Here is a 23,545-nt window from a genome sequence, read left to right on the forward strand (position 1 = left end):
GTTTGTACACATACCTTATCTAAGTTTGTGTCCTGATTATATTATAACACAAATGTTCTAAATAAGATATCATTGCGACAGTTATTTCTATGCTAACCAATGTTGCGGTTTCCCTTTGCTGTTTATCTTATATCAAATTAGAACACTGATAATTCACTTTTAAATAGCCCGCAGCAAAGCCCTTCATTCGTCCGTCAGTCTCTCCATAAAACTGTGTATAATGTCAATACTAATGTTTCCTTACCATATCTACTGTACGCTTTGACAGATTTTCATGAAACAAGCCTCAAGTGTTGAAGGCATTGACACAATTGGCTGAAGGCATACGAGTCATTAAAGTCGAGTACTTCAAGATTAAAGGTTTTAGCCTCAGTTTCTGTGTCCGCTCCATATCTCCTTTACCATTTGAAAGATGAGATGTGCAGAAGTCATGCAAGTTATTCTGGCTCAAGGTCATGGGCATACTTGAAGAACAAGTTTAGCCATCGTTGTTGTATCCGCTCCATATTTCTCAAACCTTTTCAAGAATGTTATTCGTTAATCTTCGATTTGCTTTGTTGTCATTATTTGATTATTTAATTGCATCAGCTTACAATGCTTATGATATATACTTGGATGTGCCATTAAGCGTATTGTCTGACATGAGTTATACAACTGGACAACTTTAGGGGCGTTTAATAGAGCCAAAAAGACAATGTTTAACATTGTATTTTTTATTAACAATATTGCATAGATCATTGACATGTAGAAAGTTATTTTCAGTTTTTAAATACAAAAATAACTTAATAAACTATAGCATATTTTCTGGCTGGATTTCGTAATGCAACCACAGTTTCACACTTGGCTTTTGAAGCTTATTACTGTTAACACAACAGGTTTAGACTACTTAATAAATAAAGCCTGATAAATGTATAGAGACAAAAATCTTTTTCATTATCATTGAATGTGCAAGAAAAAAGAAGATAATCTCTAAAATCTCTTAAACGCAGAATGTGTCTTAGCGAATTTCTTTGAATGTGTGGAAACAAAAGATAATCTCATATTTGTTAAATGTTTATAAAATCAGTTTGACGCAGAAAGTGTCTTATTTAACTTTGTGCAATCAAATTACGTCTAATCGAATTTCATCATGCCAGCAACGATGTTGGACTCAATACCGCACTCGTCGGATCCTCGGAGGATCTTGAAGAAGCCTTGGTCTCCCCAGTCCTCGTTCCAGGAGTTGGCAACCAGCCAATAAGGAGTGGAGTCTTCTGTGCCCCATCCTAGGATCTTGATGGCATGGCCACCGAGCATCTGACCGGACTTGTGCTGGTACACACCTGAAGTCAAAAAATAACAGTTTAGTATGATGAGAGTATACACCTTAAGTCATACAAAAACACTGCGTGATAAGTAAAGACACATTAAGTCATACAAGATCACATTGCGTGCTGTGTAAAGACACCGTAAGTCATACAAGATCACATTGCGTGCTGTGTAAAGACACCGTAAGTCACACAAATTGACAAGTATACTTCGTCTGATGTGTGTAGACACCTGACGTCATAAAATAATTATTTGTTTGAAGAGACACCTGGAGTCCTAAACAATACTTTGTGTAATGTAGGTAGACACCTTAAGCCTTACAAAACTACTTTGAGTGATGTGTGTAGAAACATGAAGTCAAACAAGCATACTTTATATAATGTATTGAGACACACTAAGTCATGCAAGAATACTTTATGTGATGTGTGTACACACCTGCAGTCAAACAGAAAAACTTGTGTGATGTGTGTAGACACATGAAGTCATACAAGAACACTTGTGTGATGTATGTAGACAAATTAAGTCATGAGAGCATACTTTGAGTGATCTGCGTAGACCCCTCTAAGTCATACAAGAATACTTTGTGTTATGTGTGTAGACACCTGAAGTCATACATGAACACTTGTGTGATGTGTGCAGACACATGAAGTCATACAATAATGCTTTTTTTTAATGCTTTTTTATTATTTTAATAATGATTTTAAGTATAATATATCCCAATATAAAAAGTTTTAGCTCTTACCAGATTTATATGTGGGGAAGTCAGCATAGACGGTGAAGGCAGCCTCTACAGGTCCATTAGTCATAATCTCAGTCTGGATTTTCGCCACTCCATTCACTGCGTAGGCGCTCTTGGCTAAAACAGACACAAATACAGCAAAACTGAACATAATAGTAACATCAACAGGAAAATAAGGTCAAAATTACTACTAATAATAATTATTTTCAAACTTAAGCAATGTTGAATAAAAGTTATATAATGCCTGAAAAAAAATCCTAAAAAGCAAAAGGAAGTCTCTTCTTAGTAAAAATTCAGTTTAGGCAGAAACTGTCATCCCTGATACGCCTGTTCATTCTGAACAGGCTAATCGAGCATGACACTTTACGAACATACATTAAGTCCCATTTTCCCAGAGCGGGTCCTTATGCACCCAATTCTAAATCCACTTACCGTAGTGCTTGTCCTTGGTGAAGGTGACATTATAGCCAGCTTCGCATTCCTTCTTGCATTTGGGGGTGGGACCATCGCCTTGGCAGGGCGCGAGCTTTCCAACAACGTGGTGGTCACAGGCCTTGATCTCATATGGCAGGCAACCCTGGGAGACAAAAAAATATAGGGCATTTTTCAATCTTGCCAATATTAGCGGTTCTGTGCAATGGTTAATCAGCCCCCAAAAAATAATTTATAAAGCAATATTATTAGCGAATATTTTTCAAATAATTTGAGCAAACAAATTTGTTGACAATTTACTCACATTGTAAATGGTTAAAAAGTATGTCCCACAGACTGCACAGGCTAAAATGGAACAATAATTTACACACGTGCATTAGGCCCCGTTTTTCCATAGTGAGGCTATAATATAACCATATAGGCCCTGGTAACCAATATGGGTCCTGGTATAGGCCCTGGTAACCAATATGGGCCCTGGTAGAGGCCCTTGTCACCAATTCTGGCCCTGGTATGGGTCTAAGGGCAATGGTATCCAACATTAATTTTATCAACTGATGAATATTGATAAATACTGAATTATTCCTCAAATACCATTGATATGTCAGTCTTACCTGCTTGCTGTCCCATGGTCCACCGGTGACAATACCGCTAGTTTTCAGGTAGTCCCAGGCACCCTCCAGGAAACCACCATTGCATCTGACGATATAAGAAGTGTTGTAGTTGGTTGATCTCAAAGGAGATATAACATAAAACTCCACAAATATTGTAGGTTTATAGAGTGTAGTTGCACTCTGGGAAAACCAGATGCGGACTTCACAGGCTAATCAGGGACAACTTGAGGGTCGAGACTGGTTTGTTTAGATGAGTTGACATTCCCATAAAAAAAATCCAAAAACAACGGAAAGTTTTGTCCGTATTAAGCCTGTGCAGACTGCTCAGGCTTTTCTGCGACAACACTTTTTGCAAATGCACTAAGCCCAGTTTACCCAAACTGAAAGCAAGGCTCATTTCGACGGTGAAAATTACCCAAGTTGAAACCAAACAGCATGTACACACAAATTATTGCCAGATTCCTAATTTAACTAGAGCTTTGTTACAGACGTGACGTATACACTACATGCCGCATCGACACATGATATTTCGCATGCTGTCTTACAAAACAAAACAAGCTAATTTATGGCGATTTTTAAAAATTATTATGCCATTATCATTTATGGCCATTTTGACCTTTGAACTCTTGAATTCTTTCGCATGACAAGCCATCCAGTGACTGTGAACAAAATTAATGTACAGAGTCATTTTAAAATCTCACAATGAATGACATAGTTATGGCCCAGACAAGCTCATTTATGGCCATTTTTAACTTTTGAACTCCAAGTGTGACCTTGGAGATATCAACGTAATTCTTTTGCATGACACACCGTCCAATGATTGTGAACAAATGTACCAGGTAATTTTAAATCTCACAATGAATGGCATAACTATGGCCCTGACAAGATCATATATGGCCATTTTTTTACCTTTGAACTGAAAGTGTGACCTTTAGATTGGAGATATTGATATAATTATTTTGCATGACACACTGTCCAATGCTGGTGAACAAATGTGCCACATGATTTTAAAATCTCACAATGAACGACTTAGTTATGGCCCATACAAGCTCATTTATGGCCATTTTTTACCCTTGAACTGAAAGTGTGACCTTGACCTTGGAGATATCGACGTTATTATTTTGCATGACACATCATCCAATGATGGTGGACAAATGTGTCACATGATTTTAAAATCTCACAATGAACGACATAGTTATGGCACGGACAAGCTCATTAATGGCCATTTTTTAGTTTTGAACTCAAAGTATGACCTTGACCTTGGAGATATTGACGTTTTTCTTCACATGAAACACAGCCTAATGATGGTGATATTGACGTACTTCTTTCGCATGACACACCTTCCCATTATGGTGAATAAATGTACCAAGTCTTTAAAAAAATCTAACGATAAATGACATAGTTATGGTCCGGCCAAACTTTCGGTTTAAATCACACTAAAAGACCCCCTGACCTAGTTTTTGACTCGGCATGACCCATATTCAAACTTGACCTAGACATCATCTAGGTACAACTTCTGACCAAGTTCGGTGAAGATCGGATGAAATTTTCGGGACAGACAGACCGACCTACTGACCGACTGATAAAGTGACTCCTATAAAGCCCCCATTACCAGTGGTAATGGGGGTATAATAATGATTTTGACAGTAAACCAAAACAAGAGCACCGCATAACGGGTGTCACGCTCGGCTGCAAAAGCTTGTCAGCATTATTTTTTTTAATTATTTTGTAGAGGTCACAGCGACCTTGACCTTTGACCTAGTGACCCAAAATGAATGTGGCGTGTAGAACTCATCAAGGTGCATCTACATATGAAGTTTCAAAATTGTAGGTGGAAGAACTTTGATTTAAGAGGCAATGTTAAGGTTTTTGTTTAAGTTTTATATTAGAGGTCACAGTGACCTTGACCTTTGAACGAGTGACCCAAAAATGGGTGTGGCATGTAGAACTCATCAAGGTGCAATTACATATGAAGTTTCAAAGTTGTAGGTGGAAGCACTTAGATTTTAGAGCCTATGTTAAAGTTTGATATTAGAGGTCACAAAGACCTTGACCTTTGACCTAGTGACCCAAAAATGGGTGTGGCGTGTAGAACTCATCAAGCTGCATTCACATATGAAGTTTCAAAGTTGTAGGTGGAAGCACTTTGATTTTAGAGCCAATGTTAAGGTTTTAGCACAACGCATACGGCGGACGGGGGGCGGCGGACGAGCTGGCTATGACAATAGCTCGGATTTTCTCCGAAAACAGCCTCGCTTAAATGTTCTAGTTTTCACTTACCCATTACCGCAGGTGTGGCAACAAGCTGTGAGATCCTCAGCAGCCAACTCGGCGTTCACTTTGCCATTAGACTGGATACAGATTCGGTCTGTGGCAGCCTCAACACAACCAAAAGCCTGCCAGGTAAAATACACAGGCATTGCTTTAACTAGAAATGTGTCAATACTCAGTTTAATATCCTGTAGAGATATAGAGGATATTTTTTGGATTTAGTGGAATATAGACTTTTATTCACTAGTGAGCACAGAAAATGATATTTTTGTTATGATCACCAGTAAATTAAAATCAGTATTCCACCAAATCCGACAAATTTCTTTTTATTCTATGCTTACAAATGATTATTTTTGTATTTTTAAAATTCCTGATAATATAATTCCCCGTTGGGCACCCCAAAATGTTATTACATGTATGTTCAAGGGAAGGGTATCTGTATGTTTTTATAAACATTATATGCAGAGTAGTTTCCCTTGGTGGGGGGCTAACAATGGGGAAACCAAAGATATCTAAAAATAGTTCTGGTCAAACAATGAAAATTATCTATAATTTTCACTGTTATCTTTTACTCATTGAAAATATCAGTTTTAATGAACTGATTTTTCTTTATAAACCATCGTAAAGCATATGGAATATAGCGAAACTCCAAATGTCGGCTGTGACATTGACCTCTAAGTGAGCGACCGGATTTACACACAACAGGATGTCTTGATATGATAGTCATGTTCACACATGTTAAACGTACCCAGCAAGATCCACAGGCACCCTGGTCCCTGACCTCCTTGATTGATGGGCAGTTTGGCCACTGGGTGCGAGCATCAAACGTGTCAGGGACACTGGTCACCTGCAAATACAGGAACCAGGAAATATTGTTAGAAATGAGAGCTCCCAAGTATTGATCAAACAAGTACTTTTAAAAGTTAGCCAAGAAATATTGGTTTTACATTTGTAATAACATATTGATTGTAATTAGCATTGACAAATTGTTTCTACTTAACCAAGATACATGTATATTGTTTGTACTTAGCCAAGATATACTCATTGATTCTCCACTAAAGTAGTAAATTAGAAGTAAATTCTGTCCCACGTGTATATTTTCCTGTGATGTTGCTGGAAAACATGTTTGCTGCTTTGTATTTCACGAGAGTGTCATTACTGATGTTTTTTATTAGGCAAGAAATAGTATTTGTACTTAGCCAAGATAAATTGTTTGTACTTAGCCAAGATATATTGTTTGTACTTAGCCAAGAAATATTGTTTGTACTAAGCCAAGATATATTGTTTGTACTTAGCCAAGACATAAGGCTAGTATTTAGCCAAGACATATTGTAAGTACTAGGCCAAACATATTGTTAGGCCTGAGCCAAGACCTATTGTTTGTACTTAGCCAAGACATGTTGTTTATACTTTAATAGCTAACACATGATGTTTATACTTATCCAGGAAATGTTTGTTTTATTTGCATAGAAACAATGCGATAACAAGTTCGAGAAATACTGTTTTAAATGAACCAAAACATACTTTTTAAACTTAGTCAAGAAACTTTGCTTTAACTAAGACTACACAAATTGTTTTAACTGAGTTGAAGAGTATGTATAAGGTAACAGAAAATGTGTATTAATTATCTCAAATTAAAAATCTGCCAGTAAGTATTTACATTTTAATTGTTTAAAGATTCATTGCCAAAAAATACACTAATGAAATTATTCAGAAATTAAATTCTGAAATTTGAGCATTTGATTTTTGAAGATTAAAAGATTTTGAAAACCAGGGGTTAAATGACCCCTTACTTAAAAAGTTCAGGAGTCAGATTAAATGTTCAGGGTCAAAATACTTAAGAACAAAGTTATTTTGTTTGTGCATACTAGTTTCATTCTCTGCACTATGTTTCTAGGAATACATTTAGTCAAATACTATGCAATTTAACACATTTTCTATTAGGTAAAATATATAATTGACTTTGCTTTCCCATTATGTTTGACTTAAAAATGATGCTAAGCAGATAACTTGCAGCCAATAATATTAAAGTGCAAAATGCTTGCATCAAAAAACAGGATTCAAACCGTTACCACCTAGGTACGTATTTGTACACATTTGTTGTCCCTTATAAAGTTATATTTATTAAACACCTTTCTTACTAGATTCAAGTTTTTAAGGCTTTATTCCCAACACTTACGTACTGATGAGCAGCAAACAGCATAAAACTGCTTAACATGAACAGACTGCAAATTACTCGCAGGCTGTTCTGGTTTTATGCTGTATGCACATTTTCACTTTGCTTCTAAGTGGTTAAGGGTTATTTGAACAAGCAATGATAACGATGGGCCCTGTACCTGAATGTCCTTGGCAGGGAAGCGTTTGTGGGCGGGGCTAGGCAGGGTCCCACAGAGGTCCTTGATGTAGTTCATGCGGCCCTGTAGGGGAACATTCTTGAAGTTCTCCGTGGTTGCCTGAGGATGATAATATAATGAGCCGCGTTATGGGAAAACTGGGATAAATGCATGTGCCTCATGTGTCATCCCAGATTAGCCTGTGCAGTCTGCACAGTCTTAAAGCCAGATTAGCCTATTCAGTCCGCACAGTCTTAAAGCCAGATTAGCCTATTCAGTCCGCACAGTCTTAAAGCCAGATTAGCCTATTCAGTCCGCACAGTCTTAAAGCCAGATTAGCCTATTCAGTCCGCACAGTCTTAAAGCCAGATTAGCCTATTCAGTCCGCACAGTCTTAAAGCCAGATTAGCCTATTCAGTCCGCACAGTCTTAAAGCCAGATTAGCCTATTCAGCCCGCACAGTCTTAAAGCCAGATTAGCCTATTCAGTCCGCACAGTCTTAAAGCCAGATTAGCCTATTCAGTCCGCACAGTCTTAAAGCCAGATTAGCCTATTCAGTCCGCACAGTCTTAAAGCCAGATTAGCCTATTCAGTCCGCACAGTCTTAAAGCCAGATTAGCCTATTCAGTCCGCACAGTCTTAAAGCCAGATTAGCCTATTCAGTCCGCACAGTCTTAAAGCCAGATTAGCCTATTCAGTCCGCACAGTCTTAAAGCCAGATTAGCCTATTCAGTCCGCACAGTCTTAAAGCCAGATTAGCCTATTCAGTCCGCACAGTCTTAAAGCCAGATTAGCCTATTCAGTCCGCACAGTCTTAAAGCCAGATTAGCCTATTCAGTCCGCACAGTCTTAAAGCCAGATTAGCCTATTCAGTCCGCACAGTCTTAAAGCCAGATTAGCCTGTGCAGTCTTCACAGTCTTAAAGCCAGATTAGCCTATTCAGTCCGCACAGTCTTAAAGCCAGATTAGCCTATTCAGTCCGCACAGTCTTAAAGCCAGATTAGCCTATTCAGTCCGCACAGTCTTAAAGCCAGGTTAGCCTATTCAGTCCGCACAGTCTTAAAGCCAGATTAGCCTATTCAGTCCGCACAGTCTTAAAGCCAGATTAGCCTATTCAGTCTGCACAGTCTTTAAGCCAGATTAGCCTATTCAGTCCGCACAGTCTTAAAGCCAGATTAGCCTATTCAGTCCGCACAGTCTTAAAGCCAGATTAGCCTATTCAGTCCGCACAGTCTTAAAGCCAGATTAGCCTATTCAGTCCGCACAGTCTTAAAAGGGAAGACACTTTCTGCCTAAACTGGATTTTCTTACAAACGAAACATTCCATAGGAGTCATCCCGGATTAGCTTGTGCCCACTTCACAGGCTAATCTGGGGCGACACTTTACACACTTTCTAAATGTCATGATTTCCCAGAACGTGGCACCGTATTATTGCTTTGAAAGTAACTCGGTACGGGTAATGGTCCGATGCTTGTGGTGGTGTGTATGGAGATTGTGGTGATGGTAGTTTCATTTGAAAGTAACTCGGTAGGGGTAATGGTCCAATGCTTGTGGTGGTGTGTATGGAGATTGTGGTGATGGTAGTTTCATTTGAAAGTAACTCGGTACGGGTAATGGTCCAATGCTTGTGGTGGTGTGTATGGAGATTGTGGTGATGGTAGTTTCATTTGAAAGAAACTCGGTAGGGGTGATGGTCCGATGCTTGTGTTGGTGTGTATGGAGATTGTGGTGATGGTAGTTTCATTTGAAAGTAACTCGGTAGGGGTGATGGTCCGATGCTTGTGGTGGTGTGTATGGAGATTGTGGTGATGGTAGTTTCATAGGGATATTTTCATGTTATTTGTTTATTGGTGTGTTTACATGTAATTTGTATAATTGTTTATTGGTGTGTTTACTTAGTATATTTGTGTATTGGTGTGTTTTTGTACATTTGTTTATTGGTGTATGTCTTCATGTTCTTGTAAAGTTATAGACTTACAGTAATAAATATTTCCTAATCCAACTGTTTGTTGATTCACAGGCAAGGAATGTAATACAATAACAAAAGATATAAGACAAACTTGCTAAAAACAACCAATAATCTGATATCATGTACATGTAAGATGCACTAAAACAGTTTTATTAGTTCAGGTTAGTCCTTATTAAAAATGTCTTTGTACATGGATCCAAAATCAAGCTGTGAAACTGTTAAGTTATTCAATAAGCTTTTATAAGAATTATTGATGAAATTGAACAGTTTAAACATTAGTTACAAAATGGTAAACAAAGGTACAAATCCCTGTGAAAGTAGTACTGGTGGCCACGGTGTCCCAGTTAATATGCTGATGGTGTTCAGATTTTTGCTACTATGTAAAATATGCCGTAACATGGACCCAATCCCAAAGCAAACGAACCAGACCCCAAACCACAATTTTTGTTTTACCAAAGTTCAATAAAAATAACAAATTAATTGTTGTTGTTTTTTTAAGAAAGAAGTGTCTTATGATTAGTATTTTTCAATTTTATTTCATAAACATCTAACAAAGTATATAACCATATTTAATATGATTATTTCCCAAAATGGCCAGGAAAATGATGTGTTAATATTTGTTAAAAACAAGAGATGTGTTTGTCAGAAACACAATGACCCTTACTGCGCTGCTTTGATACATGTTCTTTTTACCTTTGACCTTGAAGGATGACCTTGACCTTTCACCACTCAAAATGTGTAGCCCCATGAGATACACATGCATGCCAAATATCAAGTTGCTATGTGAAGGGACATAGCAGTTATGAGCATTTTTCGATACCTAAACGCAAAGTGTGACGGAAAGACGGACAGACGGATGGTCCAATCACTATATGCCCTCCTTCGGAAGAATAAAAAATTCCAATTGGGTCCATTTCATCAATAAAAAATTACCCATCATATAAATTTAAAAACTCTCAATATGACCAGACTCCTTTTCCCAAAATGGTGAGAAAAACCCCTGTATATTGTGAATGTTTTGGTGGTGGTGATGATGATGATGATAAATGTCAATATTGGTGGTGTCGATTCAGATTGAAACGGGCCTTTTATTCATGATGGTGGTATCATTCTGATAGTGTTGGTGATGGTAGTAGTGGTAGTGATGATAATGATAACGTAGATGATGGAAGGGATTTTTAGCAACAATACAATGGTGGGGGACCATTTTCTTTAAAAAAAAAGACAGATGGTAAACTTTTTACATTGTACGTGACTTAAATGTGCTGTTTCTATCTTCGTGCCTATATTCAAGTATCCATGCAGTATATATTCTATGAGGTATGTTCCTTATCTCAAATAATTTGATGCTAGTATCAAGTAAGCGATTTAACATGTCCACGCTTAAGTCAATTATTGTAAACACAATAAATATCATGCTGTTTAATATATATTATTTAACAGTATAGTGATCTTCTTTGCCCCAAATTACAGACTCTTACATGCTGTTTCCCAATTGCAAAAAGTTAAAAAAAAGGCTGTTTCCCAATTGCAAAAAAATACAATTTTCCCCAAATATCTGAACAAAATTTCCCAAAAATATTCAGAACTTTTCCAATAAACTTAATATTTGGTTTATTGAGTTTATTATACAGCAATTTATTCCCTTGCACTTTACAATAAAAATTTTAGAAAGCAGTTAAACATGCACTTATCAATAATGGTATACTGTTATTTATTATCTTTCCCCCCCCCCCCCCCCAATTTCATTGTCTATTGTGCTTTTATTCCCAATAAAAAAGACACAGGTTGTTAAGTGTAAAGCGAAAAAAATCACTGCGGTATATGAAAATGTAGTCAGCTGCAGTTAAATATTAAAGCAAAATGTAAGAGATATAAATAAATGTCATCAACAGTCCATCAACAGTAATTTGATTAGAATTGAAATTACCTTCCATGTTACGTCTGTTCGGGCATTGTGGTAGTTCACAAAGGCCTCTGTGAAATAGTCGTCTGTGAAGTCAAACTTGTAGGCACAAGCTGCCCCCACCACGAGCAGAACTATGAACGCTTTCATTGTGTCTAAAAAATGGAAACCAAACATTTGAAAGTTGCTGTGGTTCGATCCCCATTGTGAAAGTCTATGTCCCAAAGATACCAAGTATTGGTTCTACAGAAGAAACAGACTAAACAGAGTTCCAATAAGCCTTAGGCTTTCAATGTAATTGAGCTTTATTAAATGCTTTAAATTGTTTTAAATATACAGAGGAATAAAATAGTGCCATTATAATAAAAATAAAATTTAAGAAAAAAAAGGAAAAAAGCTTTCCAAACCAAGGCTCAAACCAGTAACCTTTGGAATAAAAAGGCAATCGCTATAAAACCATTTGACTAACCACACTGTTAAATAAAAAAGGGAGTTTTGTACTTTATATTAGATATTTATGTATATATTAGGGATTTAGGTATCACAAAGTAAAACAACTACAACTGAAACACTCCAAATTATTCAATTGTTTTGCATTAGTAACGCGTTTCAATTTTCAAATGTTTAATAAATTGATAACAGGTAGGTGTATTTTTTACATAAGTCTATTTTATAAGCGCTTCTCTCTGTGATGATAAGTTACTTTAATTTTTCGAATCTGTGACAAAAAGTTTGAAAATTGTCATTTCGACTATCTGTGAACAAGTTCCTTTTAAGTAATACATGAACATTGTCATTTTAACAATCTGTTAATGTATAATATTTTAGTAGATCTAGAACATGGCTTGTAATGTCATATGAGACTTTTGATAACATTTTATCAGATTGTACTAATTAATTAGATTTTAGTAAATTTTATTGACAGATGCTAGGTCTATAATAAAATTAATATGGCTAAATAATTCAGCCTTGTTCTGGAAAACCGGGGCTTAATGCATGTGCACAGGCTAATCAGGGACAACACTTTCCGCTTTTAAGGAATTTTTCCTTTAAAGAAAGTTTCTTCAAGACAAAAATTTAGTTTAGGTGGAAAGTGATGTCCCTGATTATCCTATGCAGACTGCACAGGTGATCTGGTACAACACTTTACGTGCATGCATTAAACCCAGTTTTCCCAGAATGAGGGTCAATAAATGTGCATATTATACCGGTACTTCAATAGCTGATGAATTATTGCCTGAAATCCTTAATTGCCTAAATAATCCAATCAGTAATCCTATCAATAACAAAGTTCAATGAGTCTCACTTTTGCATGATAATTTCCCTAAAAATATCAGGAAATGAAACAAATGAAATGGGGAATAAACAAGTGTTTATAGACCATTTCAAGAATGGGGCCAGAGAACTTTATATTGGTTAAAATCACGCTGTTTGGGCAAAATTTGGGATATTGGTGTTCTTGTTTTTTGCCAAGAAATACTTTAAATTGTGAATAAAAGAGTGTTCAGTATTATATTGACTGATTTAAGTTCAACTAACCAGGGACCTACATAAACATTGTAAAGGTCCCTGAATTGATGCACTATTGGAACAGAACAAGGAAGACAGGGATCAGCTGTGAAGGCCATTACTTCGCTGGAGACACATAAACTTTGACCATTTAATTACATGAAGAAGTGACCTATTCTCCTTTTAAAAATTTTACTCATTAAATCATATGTGGCGAATGGCTGGATAAAATCATCTCTGCCATAAGTAGACCCATTAATAGGTAACTTGTGCAAAGTTTAAAACTGAAATGGACAGTCGCTAGCCATAAGACTTCTTGAAACCGTGCTTCGATGATGCCTTGATTAATTGCTTGTGTGCTATTTAACTATGCTTCTGCAAAGTAAAATGGCCCATGAAAACAACACTCAAGAATGAGAAAATGAGGACACACAGTGCCGGATTAGCATCTTGAAGGCCCACAGGTATTGAAATGTTTGAGGCCCACCCTCCTCCAGATCCCTTGTCAACCTGGTGTCAACAAGAACGCCAGTGCCCAGTAGTTTTAATTAGCCTACCAGGGCCATAGCTGGCAAGAAATAACACATGAAAATGTCCTTTAATAAGTAAAGAATGACATTGTAATACTGCAACACCAATACAAAATTATATAATATTCAGATTAGGAAGTTAAGAAAACAATCAATGCAGTCTGTATATTAATGGTCTAAGGAGGCCCTTAAAGTTGTGGGGCCCTTTGGCAGTTGCCTCATGGGTGATCCGGGACTGCAGGGGACACATTACCTCTGTTGAAATACCGGTACAGGTTTTCCTGGCATTGGCAAAACATATAGGACTCGTTTACAGGTCAGATTTGGGATCTCAGCTGTTAAATGAGGTTTTCAACCAATGTTTGTAATTTTGTATGTAAAACATATATTTGATACAAAATATAAATTTGATTTAATATTAAATTGCTTTCAATTTACAAGGAAGTAAAACTATACAGAACATTACTGGTTTTGTTAAAGTTAACACACCTGAACAGGTAAAAAAAGTACCGTCATAATCTGAAAGCAATGAAAAATAACAACAAATAATGAAGATTTTATACGCTTATTTGTTTAATAAGTTGAAATCAACCAAATTTAAGCCTCTTGAAAACTGATTTACAAATTATATACACAATATTTTCCCTTAATTGATTTGAGCTTGATCGATATGGCTACTGTTAACAGCCAATATTATATTCTGCCCAATGTAATATTCCTCCAAAACAATTGTGTATGCTAAATCAAAATTGAAGATGAATCAATTGAAGCGGAACTGTAAACAACATGTTGTGTAATCATTTCGATCAAATGTATAGATCTAATTATTAGAAAAACAGAAAGGTAAACAGAAGGGGTAATTTAACAACCTCTTACCTCGGTTATTTCCACCAAACTAAAGTCAATCGCACGTTGTCTTGAATTTATATGTAAGCAGAATTACGCCTCTCTTTCTGTTTGTCACATGACAAACTTTCACTAAGTCACATGTGCGTCTCAAATGTGTCACATGATCGTCATGTGGGGTCTCCTTGTAAGTGACCTCCCCTGATCAGCTGACTGCGTATATACAAGGAAGGTAAACATGTGTTGAATTCGAAAGTGCTGTGATATCTCAGTATTCTCCCTTGAAATTGTAAGGTTGAATTTGCCATTTAGACAGTGGAAACATTTGCGTGCACCTTTCTTATCATTTATATAATAAACCCCCTTAAAACCTGCAAACGAAACATAATTATGCACAAAATTAAACAAGTTAAACGGACACAAATCTTTGTTTCCCCAACTGTTTTCGCCCAAGGATAGGACAACTTAATACACCATGTATATTAGCCTCGTTCTGGAAAAACGGGGCTTAATGCTTGAGCGTAAAGTTTCATCCCAACTAAGCCTGCTTATCTGGAACGACACTTTCTGCCTTATTTGGAGTTTAGTTTAAAAAAGACTAGACTACCTTCAGACTTCCCTCTTTCCATAAAGCGGTCACACAGGTGGAAGTAACGTACCCAGGATAGTATTTTTCATATATATATTTTTTAGGAGCCCAATATATTCAAATTAATATATAAAATCATGTTTAATGAGAAAAAATTGACAAAGAGCCATGAAAAAAAATCCCCACCCTCTGATATTGGAACGTTATGATTCCAATATCAGAGGGTGGGGAATTTTTTTTCATGGCTCTTTGTCATTTTTTTCTCATTAAACATGATTTTATATATTTATTTGAATATATTGGGCTCCAAAAAAAAAAAAAAAAAAATACTATCCAGGGTACGTTACTTCCACCTGTGAGCGGTCATTGTCATCCTTGATTAGCCTGTGCATACTGTACATCCAAATACGGAATGACACGTGACGCATGTGCATCACAGAATGAGGCTTATAAAGTTTTATCTAATTACTAGTCAAGCACTTGTGTAAAAAATTCTTTGCAAGAATTTCGTTAACTTGCATAGTTTCGTCTCTGAAAACAAACACCTTAACTGTGAAATAGCAAACGATGAAACTCAAGAAAGTTTTTGTCAGGTGGGAAATTATTGTTCTTTTTCTATATTTTTTTAATCAGAACACCAAACATAAGAATAAATCAATTAACGCTGGGATCACCGCCTTTGAGCGGTCAGTGCAAAGCATTTGGGGTTTTGGACCAGTTTGAGGGCTAGCCAAACATCACAACCCAGAATTCATCACAAAACAAACTCGCGTCTAATCCATATGGGCCGTGTTCTGTGAAAAGGAAGTTTAATGCATGTGCGTAAAGTGCCGCAAAGGCTAATCAGGGCCGACCCTTTCTGCTTTTATGATATTTTAAAGTATCTTCTTAGCAAAAATCCAATTTGGGCGGAAAGTGTCACCCCTGATAAGCATGTGCAGACTGCACAGGCTTATCTGGGACGGCACTTAACGCACATGCATTAAACCCCATTTTCACAGAGCACGGCCCATATACATATGCAGACAGAAAATAAAAACATGAATGCCAAACCATGGCGCGTGGATTGAATACTACACGGATAAGATTAGTATTTTGATGTCGTAAGTATCGAAAATCTAGTAAAACGATTAGTGGATATGTTGGAAAGGGATAAGAATACAAAGAAACATGGTCCATCTGTAAAAGACATTCAGCAGAAAATTGTCAAACAAACTAGGAATAAGAAAGATCGAAAATATGCTTCATCAACATTACAAATATATATATACACTGCTTACAGTCTAAGAAGAATGAAAATTGACAACATTCAATATATGTACGGAGAAACGTTCTACTGCATCAAAACAGAACCAATCAAAGAAATGTAGACTAATATATTGTGTTTTATATTTCGCAAAGTTATATTTAACTTTTTTTGCGACAATTTTCGGTTAACTTTCTTGAGGAAGCTAAGAATGGCAAGCGCTGTTTACATTACATAAAAATGAACCAATTTACACATGGCTAAACGAACCTCGTTCTGGGAAAACTTTGCTTTATGCATGAGCGATAAGTGTCTTCCAATATTGGCCTGTGCAGTCCACACAGGCTAATCAAAGACGACACTAAAGGCGTAAACAGGATTTTCGCTGAGAAGAGACGTATTTTAAATGAAAAATTCCGTAAATGTGGCAAGTGCCCTCCCTGATTAGCCTCTACGGGCTTCACATGCTAATCTGGGACGACACTTGACGCAAATGCATTAAACTCTGTTTTCCCAGTTCGAGACTAAGTCAAACGCGCAGGAACGAACTTTACACACAAGCATCAAACACAATTTTCTAAGAACGAGGATCATACAATTATAATGCATTAAAAGGTGACAGACTGCATCAGTCTACTTCCGTTCAGAGGACGATGTCCAAAGTGGGAGTGAAAGTCCTCGGATTCTATTTTAGTAATATAATTAATATGAATTGAATGTCCGACAAAAACGACTGCATTAGTCTAATCAGTCCGTCCAAGTTGCCGGGCATCAACCTCTATTTCTCTGGCGGGGTCAAGGGAACCAGCAGGTACTTCCCGAACTCCTTTGCCGTGTCAACCACCACGCATGCGTGCACGGCGCCCTGTTTCCCGAGAAACACCGCCTCGTCGCTGACCGGATACAGGGGCTGGTGCCAGATATCTGCGTGAATCTGAAAACCAAAACTCCCGTCGAAATAGAATGCAACGAAGTCCTCGAGTTTGATGTCATCGCCCGGAAGTGCTAGCAATGCCACGAACGGTTCTTTCTTTGTGGGAAAGAACACCTGGCCACCGTCAGGATGGTAGTTAGCCTCTCTCACAAGCACATGCGATCGGTTATTAGGTGATACGTTGCCGGGTAACCGCCCCGTGACGTAATCGCCGTCAACGGCCTTGTTCAAAGCCGTGCAGTATTCGCCCGTCCATTTGTAGAGAAACTCGCCGCTGATTTCGCCGCCCCTGTCTCCGGTACCGGGAAAAAGTGGTCGCCAACCTGAAAGCAACATAACACGACCCGTTTTAAAAGAACGAAGTTTTATAGAGATTTCCGTTTTTTTCTGAAAAGAAAGAACCATTGGTAGTGAGTTGAACAGTAAGTTAAAGAGTTCACAAAATTACAAAAAAGTTGTTTTGTTAACTTTTAACATAATCAGAAATGAATATACATTTTCCACGCGAACTTCGATCAAAACGGTTTGAACCTAGGTATCACTGCCTTGTAGATGTTCCCATCTATAAGGTATAGAGGTAAACGATTGCAAACTGTGTTACCTTTGACCTTTAAATATGACCTTGGCGTTCGAACACAGCGCCTCAGAATACTTGCAACTTTTATTATTATTCTTTAACTAGTATGTGACAATCCTTGATATGCACTCAAATTAGTTTTGACTTTCGACCTTGACCTTGAATGGTGGAATTGTGGACATGGGGCCCTGTGTCTTGTGTGCAACTTGCCGTCAAACATTTCCTTCACTTTTGTCAATGTATTTAAAGTCAACCCATGTTGGACAAAATTACACACGCGATAAAGTGTTACAGGCTACTTGATTATACTTGATATTCGACATTGAAAAGTAACCTTGACATTGAACAATGGAATTTTGGTCGTGTGCGTAACACTCCGTCTTATCATGCTTGCCACCTCTGCTGAATTATGCTATAAAATTATAATTTCTAACATATCATATAAACATCGCAAAAACTCTAGCAAACAAGTCCGATTTTTTTATTTAAATTTAGCTCTCATCGATGTCAGATTATATAATTATCTAGTCCAAATAATAAGATGTAATCTATAGATGTAAATCGACCTTATATATATAGGAGTAATTATTATCCAAATAATGTTCGTAGTAATTATTTTTGTTTATATGCCAATAAATGACTCGCATTTTTCTTGTGCGTATATAACGGTGCATACCAAAACATTCGGAATTTTTTAATACACTTCAACACAGTGGGTTTTGCAATATAAAAATACGACTAAACGGCTTACCCTTAACTGGCCACGGTGTTATCTCAACTTTTGTCTCGTCAAAGTTGGTCACGATTGTGCCATACCCTTTCAGAGTTTCTTCCGTTGCCATGACGATCGGGACCGGAAATGGGTCTCCATATTTGGGGTCCAGAGCGTCACTGTGGTCAGCGTATCCACTCATGATTCTGAAAGGAGTAACATCCGGGTATTTGGTTATCATCAATCGATATTAATATCATTTAAAAGATCTTAAACTTTCGTACTAATCTGGAATTAGGTTTTATTGCGTCACTAGCAGCTAAAACTGTCTGAATAACGTAGAAATTTCAATTGAACTCAGTCTAGTAGCTACATGTTTATGAATATAGGTATAACAATTTAGTAAGTTTAATACTCACGTATAAATGTTATCTCGAAAGCTTCATTGAGTGACTGAGTTTAAAATATTACCAACGCCAGTTTACACTATGTCAAGGCCACATTGTGTATTCGATGTACAAGTACACATACCTCAGCACGATACCTACCATTAAAGTTATTAGCCTCGCTCTGGGAAAACGGGGCTTAGTGCATGTGCGTAAAGTATCGTCCCGGATTAGCCTGTGTAGTCCGCACAGGTTAATCAGGGACAACACTTGCCACCTAAACTGGATTTTCGCTCCTATTACACGAACAATACCGTAAAAGCGGAAAATGTCTCTTATGATTAGCATGCACGAACTGCACAGGCTTATCTGGGACGACAATAAACGGTCATGCCTTAAGCCCCGTTTTCCCGGAGCAAGGTTCAGATGCATTTGCGGGAACGCCATCATTATACGAGATTCGTCGTTTGGGTATGAAAAGGTCGGTATTCATAAAGTTTCAAAGGAAATTCTGAAACTAAATTTATAATTTAGATTAATAGCCATATCACCCTTTTCTAGGCCAAATTCTATTGATAGTATATTGATCACAAATGGAGATAATATTAATCTTATAAGCAATATGTACTTGTTTTAAACAGTTTTTGGGACGATTGAACTTTACCGGTACGCAACACTTAACATCAAACAGCGTACCCTAACCCTAACCCTAACCCTTTACACCTAACACATAACAACTAACGCAACACTTTATAATCCTTTTTATCCTATATATTTCCTTAGTATCGGGGGCTACCGCCCCCAAACCCCCGCTTTGTTGATAGTGGTAAACAACTGCGTACCGGTAAAGTTTAATCTAGCCCAGTTTTTACGTAAACGAAGTAAAAATAAAATTTATTTAAAATATTGCCTTAAGTCGTCCCTTAGGATTGTTGGGAATATGCCACCAGGTAAAAATGATTGAGGTTTGTATGTACGGAACAACGCACAGAGATCTCCACACTAGCAATGTTAATGACCATCGCATGAAAAAAAAAATCGTGCAGCTGCAATTCGGAAAATGTTATCAATTTTCTACTACGACCACGAGGACGTCGTAACTGACGCTTTCACAGATTTCAAACATGTTTAAAGTTAAATTAAAATATTAACAAACCATCGCTAGTGGATAGCTAATGTGTTCAGCCGTTTAAATATTGTATTCAAAGAGATGTGTGTTGTTTGTGATTTAAAAAACAGCACTTGTGATGTTTATGACTAACAATGAATAGAAAGTAGTCCTTTAACTGGGAAGGAGTAATATCTTTTCTTTGGAAATAGTGTTTAGTCTATGTTTTCTACACGAACCAAAAATATCTGGTTGAACAATGTCTCATTAATAGCGATCAGGTAGCGGAATGTTCTGACGTTGTAGTTGTGAAAATGATCGGTTACATGTAATATTTCTCTGAAATTTCACTGGGGGATTACCTTTTTTTCTTCTTCTGAAATTCAGATATTAATACTGATATTATGATAATGGTTACATAAGATTATACGGAAAATAGTGCACACTTTCGGAGATTAAAACAACACGTACGGGTATTATTTGTTTGCTCATTGAAATACAGGGGCGTAGATAACCTCCCAACATTGGGGGGGCGGTCCAGTTTCTGTACTGGGAACATAAAGAGGTTCGTTTGAGAGGGTTGTCCTCTCCCGTGGTTCCGAAAAAAATTACAATTACAATTAAAATGGTGCGTTTTTGGGGAACTTTCATGTTGATATAAATGTTATTGTTTTCTTTCCAAAAACTCTAATTACAACATAAAATTAAGTAAATGTTTATGTATTTTTATGACGGAGTTTTACAAGTGATATGAGAAATAAAAACATTAACATTACATTCACAATGGATATATTTTATTACTGATGGACATATTTAACACCTGAAAATGGGAGAGTGTTATAAATAACCACATGAAAATACACAACAACCAATACAATATGACATGATTAGTAAATAATGTATCCACATTTCGAGCACTATTAAAATACTGAACCAGGATGAATAAATATTATTAAATTAAGTTAAATAAACAAAAATTACGGATAATTCATTTTTAAGCCACAATTTATCATGCACTGTTTGCGTAATGTTAATGCCAAGTGTCACATTCTATGAAAACTTCCCGAAGATAGCTAACCGTGATTCATTCACACTGACGAACTCATTGGCAACATCTAACAAGTCCATTGCGTCGGTAGCACACCTGTGCACGTGGAGCGTCATGAGGTGGGTGAGTCTCTCCTGTGTCATAGACGTCCGGAGGTACGTCTTCAGGCGTCTTAGGCCGGAGAAGGACCTCTCGCTGGTGGCGTTGGTGGCGGGCATTACCAGGATGTGGCGGAGGACGCGCATCACCTCCGAGAAAAAGAGGCGAGACTCAGGAGACAAGTCGCGGAAGAACGTGACAATGTCCGTGATGGTCTTGACCTTCTTGTCCCGTACGGCGACCTGGTACGTCTCCAGCTGAGTGGTGAGCGCCTGCTCGTTGAAGTCGTCCCTGTAGAAGTCCATCACGCTCCGCAGATGAGTGGCGTAGTCACCACCACAGGCGCAGCACACCAGAAGGTCTTGGAGGGATCTGTAGGTTTTGTAGCCTGGCTGATCGAATCTGTCCTTGATACACGCGATCACCAAATCGAATGCTTCAAAGTAGACCTGGCGGTACCGATCACGTGCTGTGGCTGGATACTCGTGGGCCCCGGTTCCAACGTCATAGCGTTTCGGCATCTTGCGTCGCCTGGGAACCACTGGCTCTCCTACGTCGACGTCATCGAGCTGGCTGTTGACGTCAACCCAAAACTTGTCGAAGGCATCGTCGGAGCGCTTGCTGGTCAATGTTTCCACCGTCATTGAAGCAACTGCCTGACCCTCTGATGCGGACATGTCCTTCTGTTGTAGGGTGCGGCTCAAGTTGTCTGTATGTCGCAGGATGATGTAACCCAGATGGACACCAAAGAAGAGGTCGAAGCTCTCCATCTGGGACCGCACGCCTACTATCCTGGAACGGATCTCCGAGTCTTTGGTCTGCTCGTAGCAGGTGTCCCACAAGGTCTGTAACACAGTGTAGTTGTCTAAGACATTACACAGGCTTGCTGCACGCACTGTCCATCTCGTGGGGCACAGTACACGGAAACCAGGGGTATCGGGGCTCATCTCCTCCTTCAGGGTCTGTAAGGTACTGTCCCTCTTTGGTGAATACTTAATCAGTTTGGAGACTTCATGCACTGTATCCATGGTGTCGCGCAAGAGCTTGCACTGACGTACACAGTCCCCAACGGCCAGATTGAGTGCATGTCCGTAGCAGTGCGTGAACACAGCTCGCTCCTCCTTTGCTAAGATGTTGGTCGCCACACCACGCTTCGCTCCGGTCATGTTGCTGGCCCCGTCATAACACTGCCCTCTGCACTGGCTCAAGGATAGGTTCATTCTTAGAAGAGTGTCTTCTATGACCGACGTCAGTGTAGTGGCGTCAATGGAATTTACTTGGTGAAACCCAACAAAGTCCTCGTGCACATTTAAGTCCTCGTCCACGTGACTACCACCACTTGTTCTCGGTTGGACTTGTCTGTTGTCTCGTCAGCCATGATTGTGTAGAACTCGTTTGTCTTGATGTCGCTGGCCACTTTACGGGGGATGCGCAGTGCCATGAGCTGGAGTATTTCATTCTGGATATCAGGGGCGACGAACTTGTCCCGCTTCCGTTCCAGCCACGCGAGAATAGAGCTGTCCGTCTCCCCGTGGTGTTGTAGCAGCTGCATGAAGTTCCCCTCATCGTCGTCGTGCCCACGTAGCGCGATGCCCTGGCGTGCGAGGAACCGTATGCTGCGTAGGATTTGCAGCAGCTGCTTCCGGTTGTCGGCCTTCTCCTTAGCGTGCCCCGCTGACAGCATCTCCCCCACGTCACGCGTCGTGGCGGGAAGCGTCACCAGTCGCTCGACCGCCTCCTTGTGGCACTCGCTTTTTTCGTGCTTCCGGAACTTCTCGGTACCCGCTTTCCATTTGGAGAAGCCATCACTGATGAAGCTGCCGTCCACCTTCGTGTTGCCGATCTTGCCCAACTTCTTGGCCGCCATGCAGAGGTGGCAGAACGCAAGGTCCCGGCTCTGAAAAGAATAACATTGTAATAAATTTTGTGTTAAATATTAATGATAATAATAAGAAACATTATTAAGCAACATTTTTTTTACAATACGAGTATTTTTTGTATGTTGTGCCTTTTTTTCTAAATTTCGTTTGTATTTAGATCAACGTTAGGTTCAGAAAAGATAAGAACGATCGCAAATTAAAATTTAATACTAATATACATACCTCATCGTAGTGGAGCCATGTGAAGGAATCAAACCAACAAGATTGGAATGAACGCTGTTCTGGCTTTTTCTTCCCGAATGTACGCTTAGGAAAATTTCGAGGCTGATTAGGAATACTCATTTTGAACATTAAACAATTACATATATGATATTGTTTCAATGATTTCTAATCAAATAATAACTGATGTACTTAGAGAACAAAAATATTTTCAAACTAATGAATGTTTTTCACGCGTATTTGATTGCAGAGACTGTTGACATGATACTAATGGTCATTACTGTCTAATTCC

General features: G+C 38.3%; 4 protein-coding genes across 5 annotated transcripts; all 4 read right to left on the reverse strand.

Moving 5' to 3' along the window:
• Positions 1 to 697: 697 nt before the first annotated feature.
• Positions 698 to 14,651, reverse strand: LOC127864508 (cathepsin B-like). Its single transcript, XM_052404164.1, has 9 exons — positions 14,486 to 14,651; positions 11,595 to 11,725; positions 7,698 to 7,814; positions 6,110 to 6,208; positions 5,371 to 5,486; positions 3,091 to 3,175; positions 2,480 to 2,624; positions 2,051 to 2,164; positions 698 to 1,322 (listed from the first exon to the last, which is right to left on the reverse strand). The coding sequence occupies exons 2-9, from the start codon at positions 11,718 to 11,720 to the stop codon at positions 1,114 to 1,116; spliced, it is 1,011 nt and encodes a 336-aa protein (XP_052260124.1). The 5' UTR covers positions 11,721 to 11,725; positions 14,486 to 14,651; the 3' UTR covers positions 698 to 1,113.
• A 1,631-nt stretch (positions 14,652 to 16,282) lies between these two features.
• On the reverse strand, positions 16,283 to 19,056 carry LOC127864510 (uncharacterized). 2 transcript variants are annotated; one of them, XM_052404167.1, is made up of 3 exons: positions 18,933 to 19,056; positions 18,553 to 18,719; positions 16,283 to 17,547 (listed from the first exon to the last, which is right to left on the reverse strand). In XM_052404167.1, the coding sequence occupies exons 2-3, from the start codon at positions 18,713 to 18,715 to the stop codon at positions 17,069 to 17,071; spliced, it is 642 nt and encodes a 213-aa protein (XP_052260127.1). In that variant the 5' UTR covers positions 18,716 to 18,719; positions 18,933 to 19,056; the 3' UTR covers positions 16,283 to 17,068. The 2 variants fall into 2 exon arrangements, with proteins under 2 accessions (XP_052260127.1, XP_052260126.1); XM_052404166.1 differs by lacking the exon at positions 18,933 to 19,056 and having other exon boundaries at positions 18,553 to 18,903.
• Positions 19,057 to 21,057: 2,001 nt separating this feature from the next.
• LOC127865698 (zinc finger MYM-type protein 1-like) lies at positions 21,058 to 22,374 on the reverse strand. Its single transcript, XM_052405647.1, has one exon. It carries the CDS (start codon positions 22,372 to 22,374, stop codon positions 21,058 to 21,060), a length of 1,317 nt encoding a protein of 438 aa, XP_052261607.1.
• Positions 22,375 to 22,463: 89 nt separating this feature from the next.
• LOC127865706 (zinc finger MYM-type protein 1-like) lies at positions 22,464 to 23,338 on the reverse strand. The gene is made up of 2 exons (XM_052405659.1): positions 23,257 to 23,338; positions 22,464 to 23,051 (listed from the first exon to the last, which is right to left on the reverse strand). Exon 2 carries the CDS (start codon positions 23,019 to 23,021, stop codon positions 22,464 to 22,466), a length of 558 nt encoding a protein of 185 aa, XP_052261619.1. The 5' UTR covers positions 23,022 to 23,051; positions 23,257 to 23,338.
• Positions 23,339 to 23,545: the final 207 nt, after the last annotated feature.

The sequence above is a fragment of the Dreissena polymorpha genome, chromosome 1 (genome assembly GCF_020536995.1).
Source record: "Dreissena polymorpha isolate Duluth1 chromosome 1, UMN_Dpol_1.0, whole genome shotgun sequence".
NCBI classification, from domain to species: Eukaryota; Metazoa; Mollusca; class Bivalvia; order Myida; family Dreissenidae; genus Dreissena; species Dreissena polymorpha.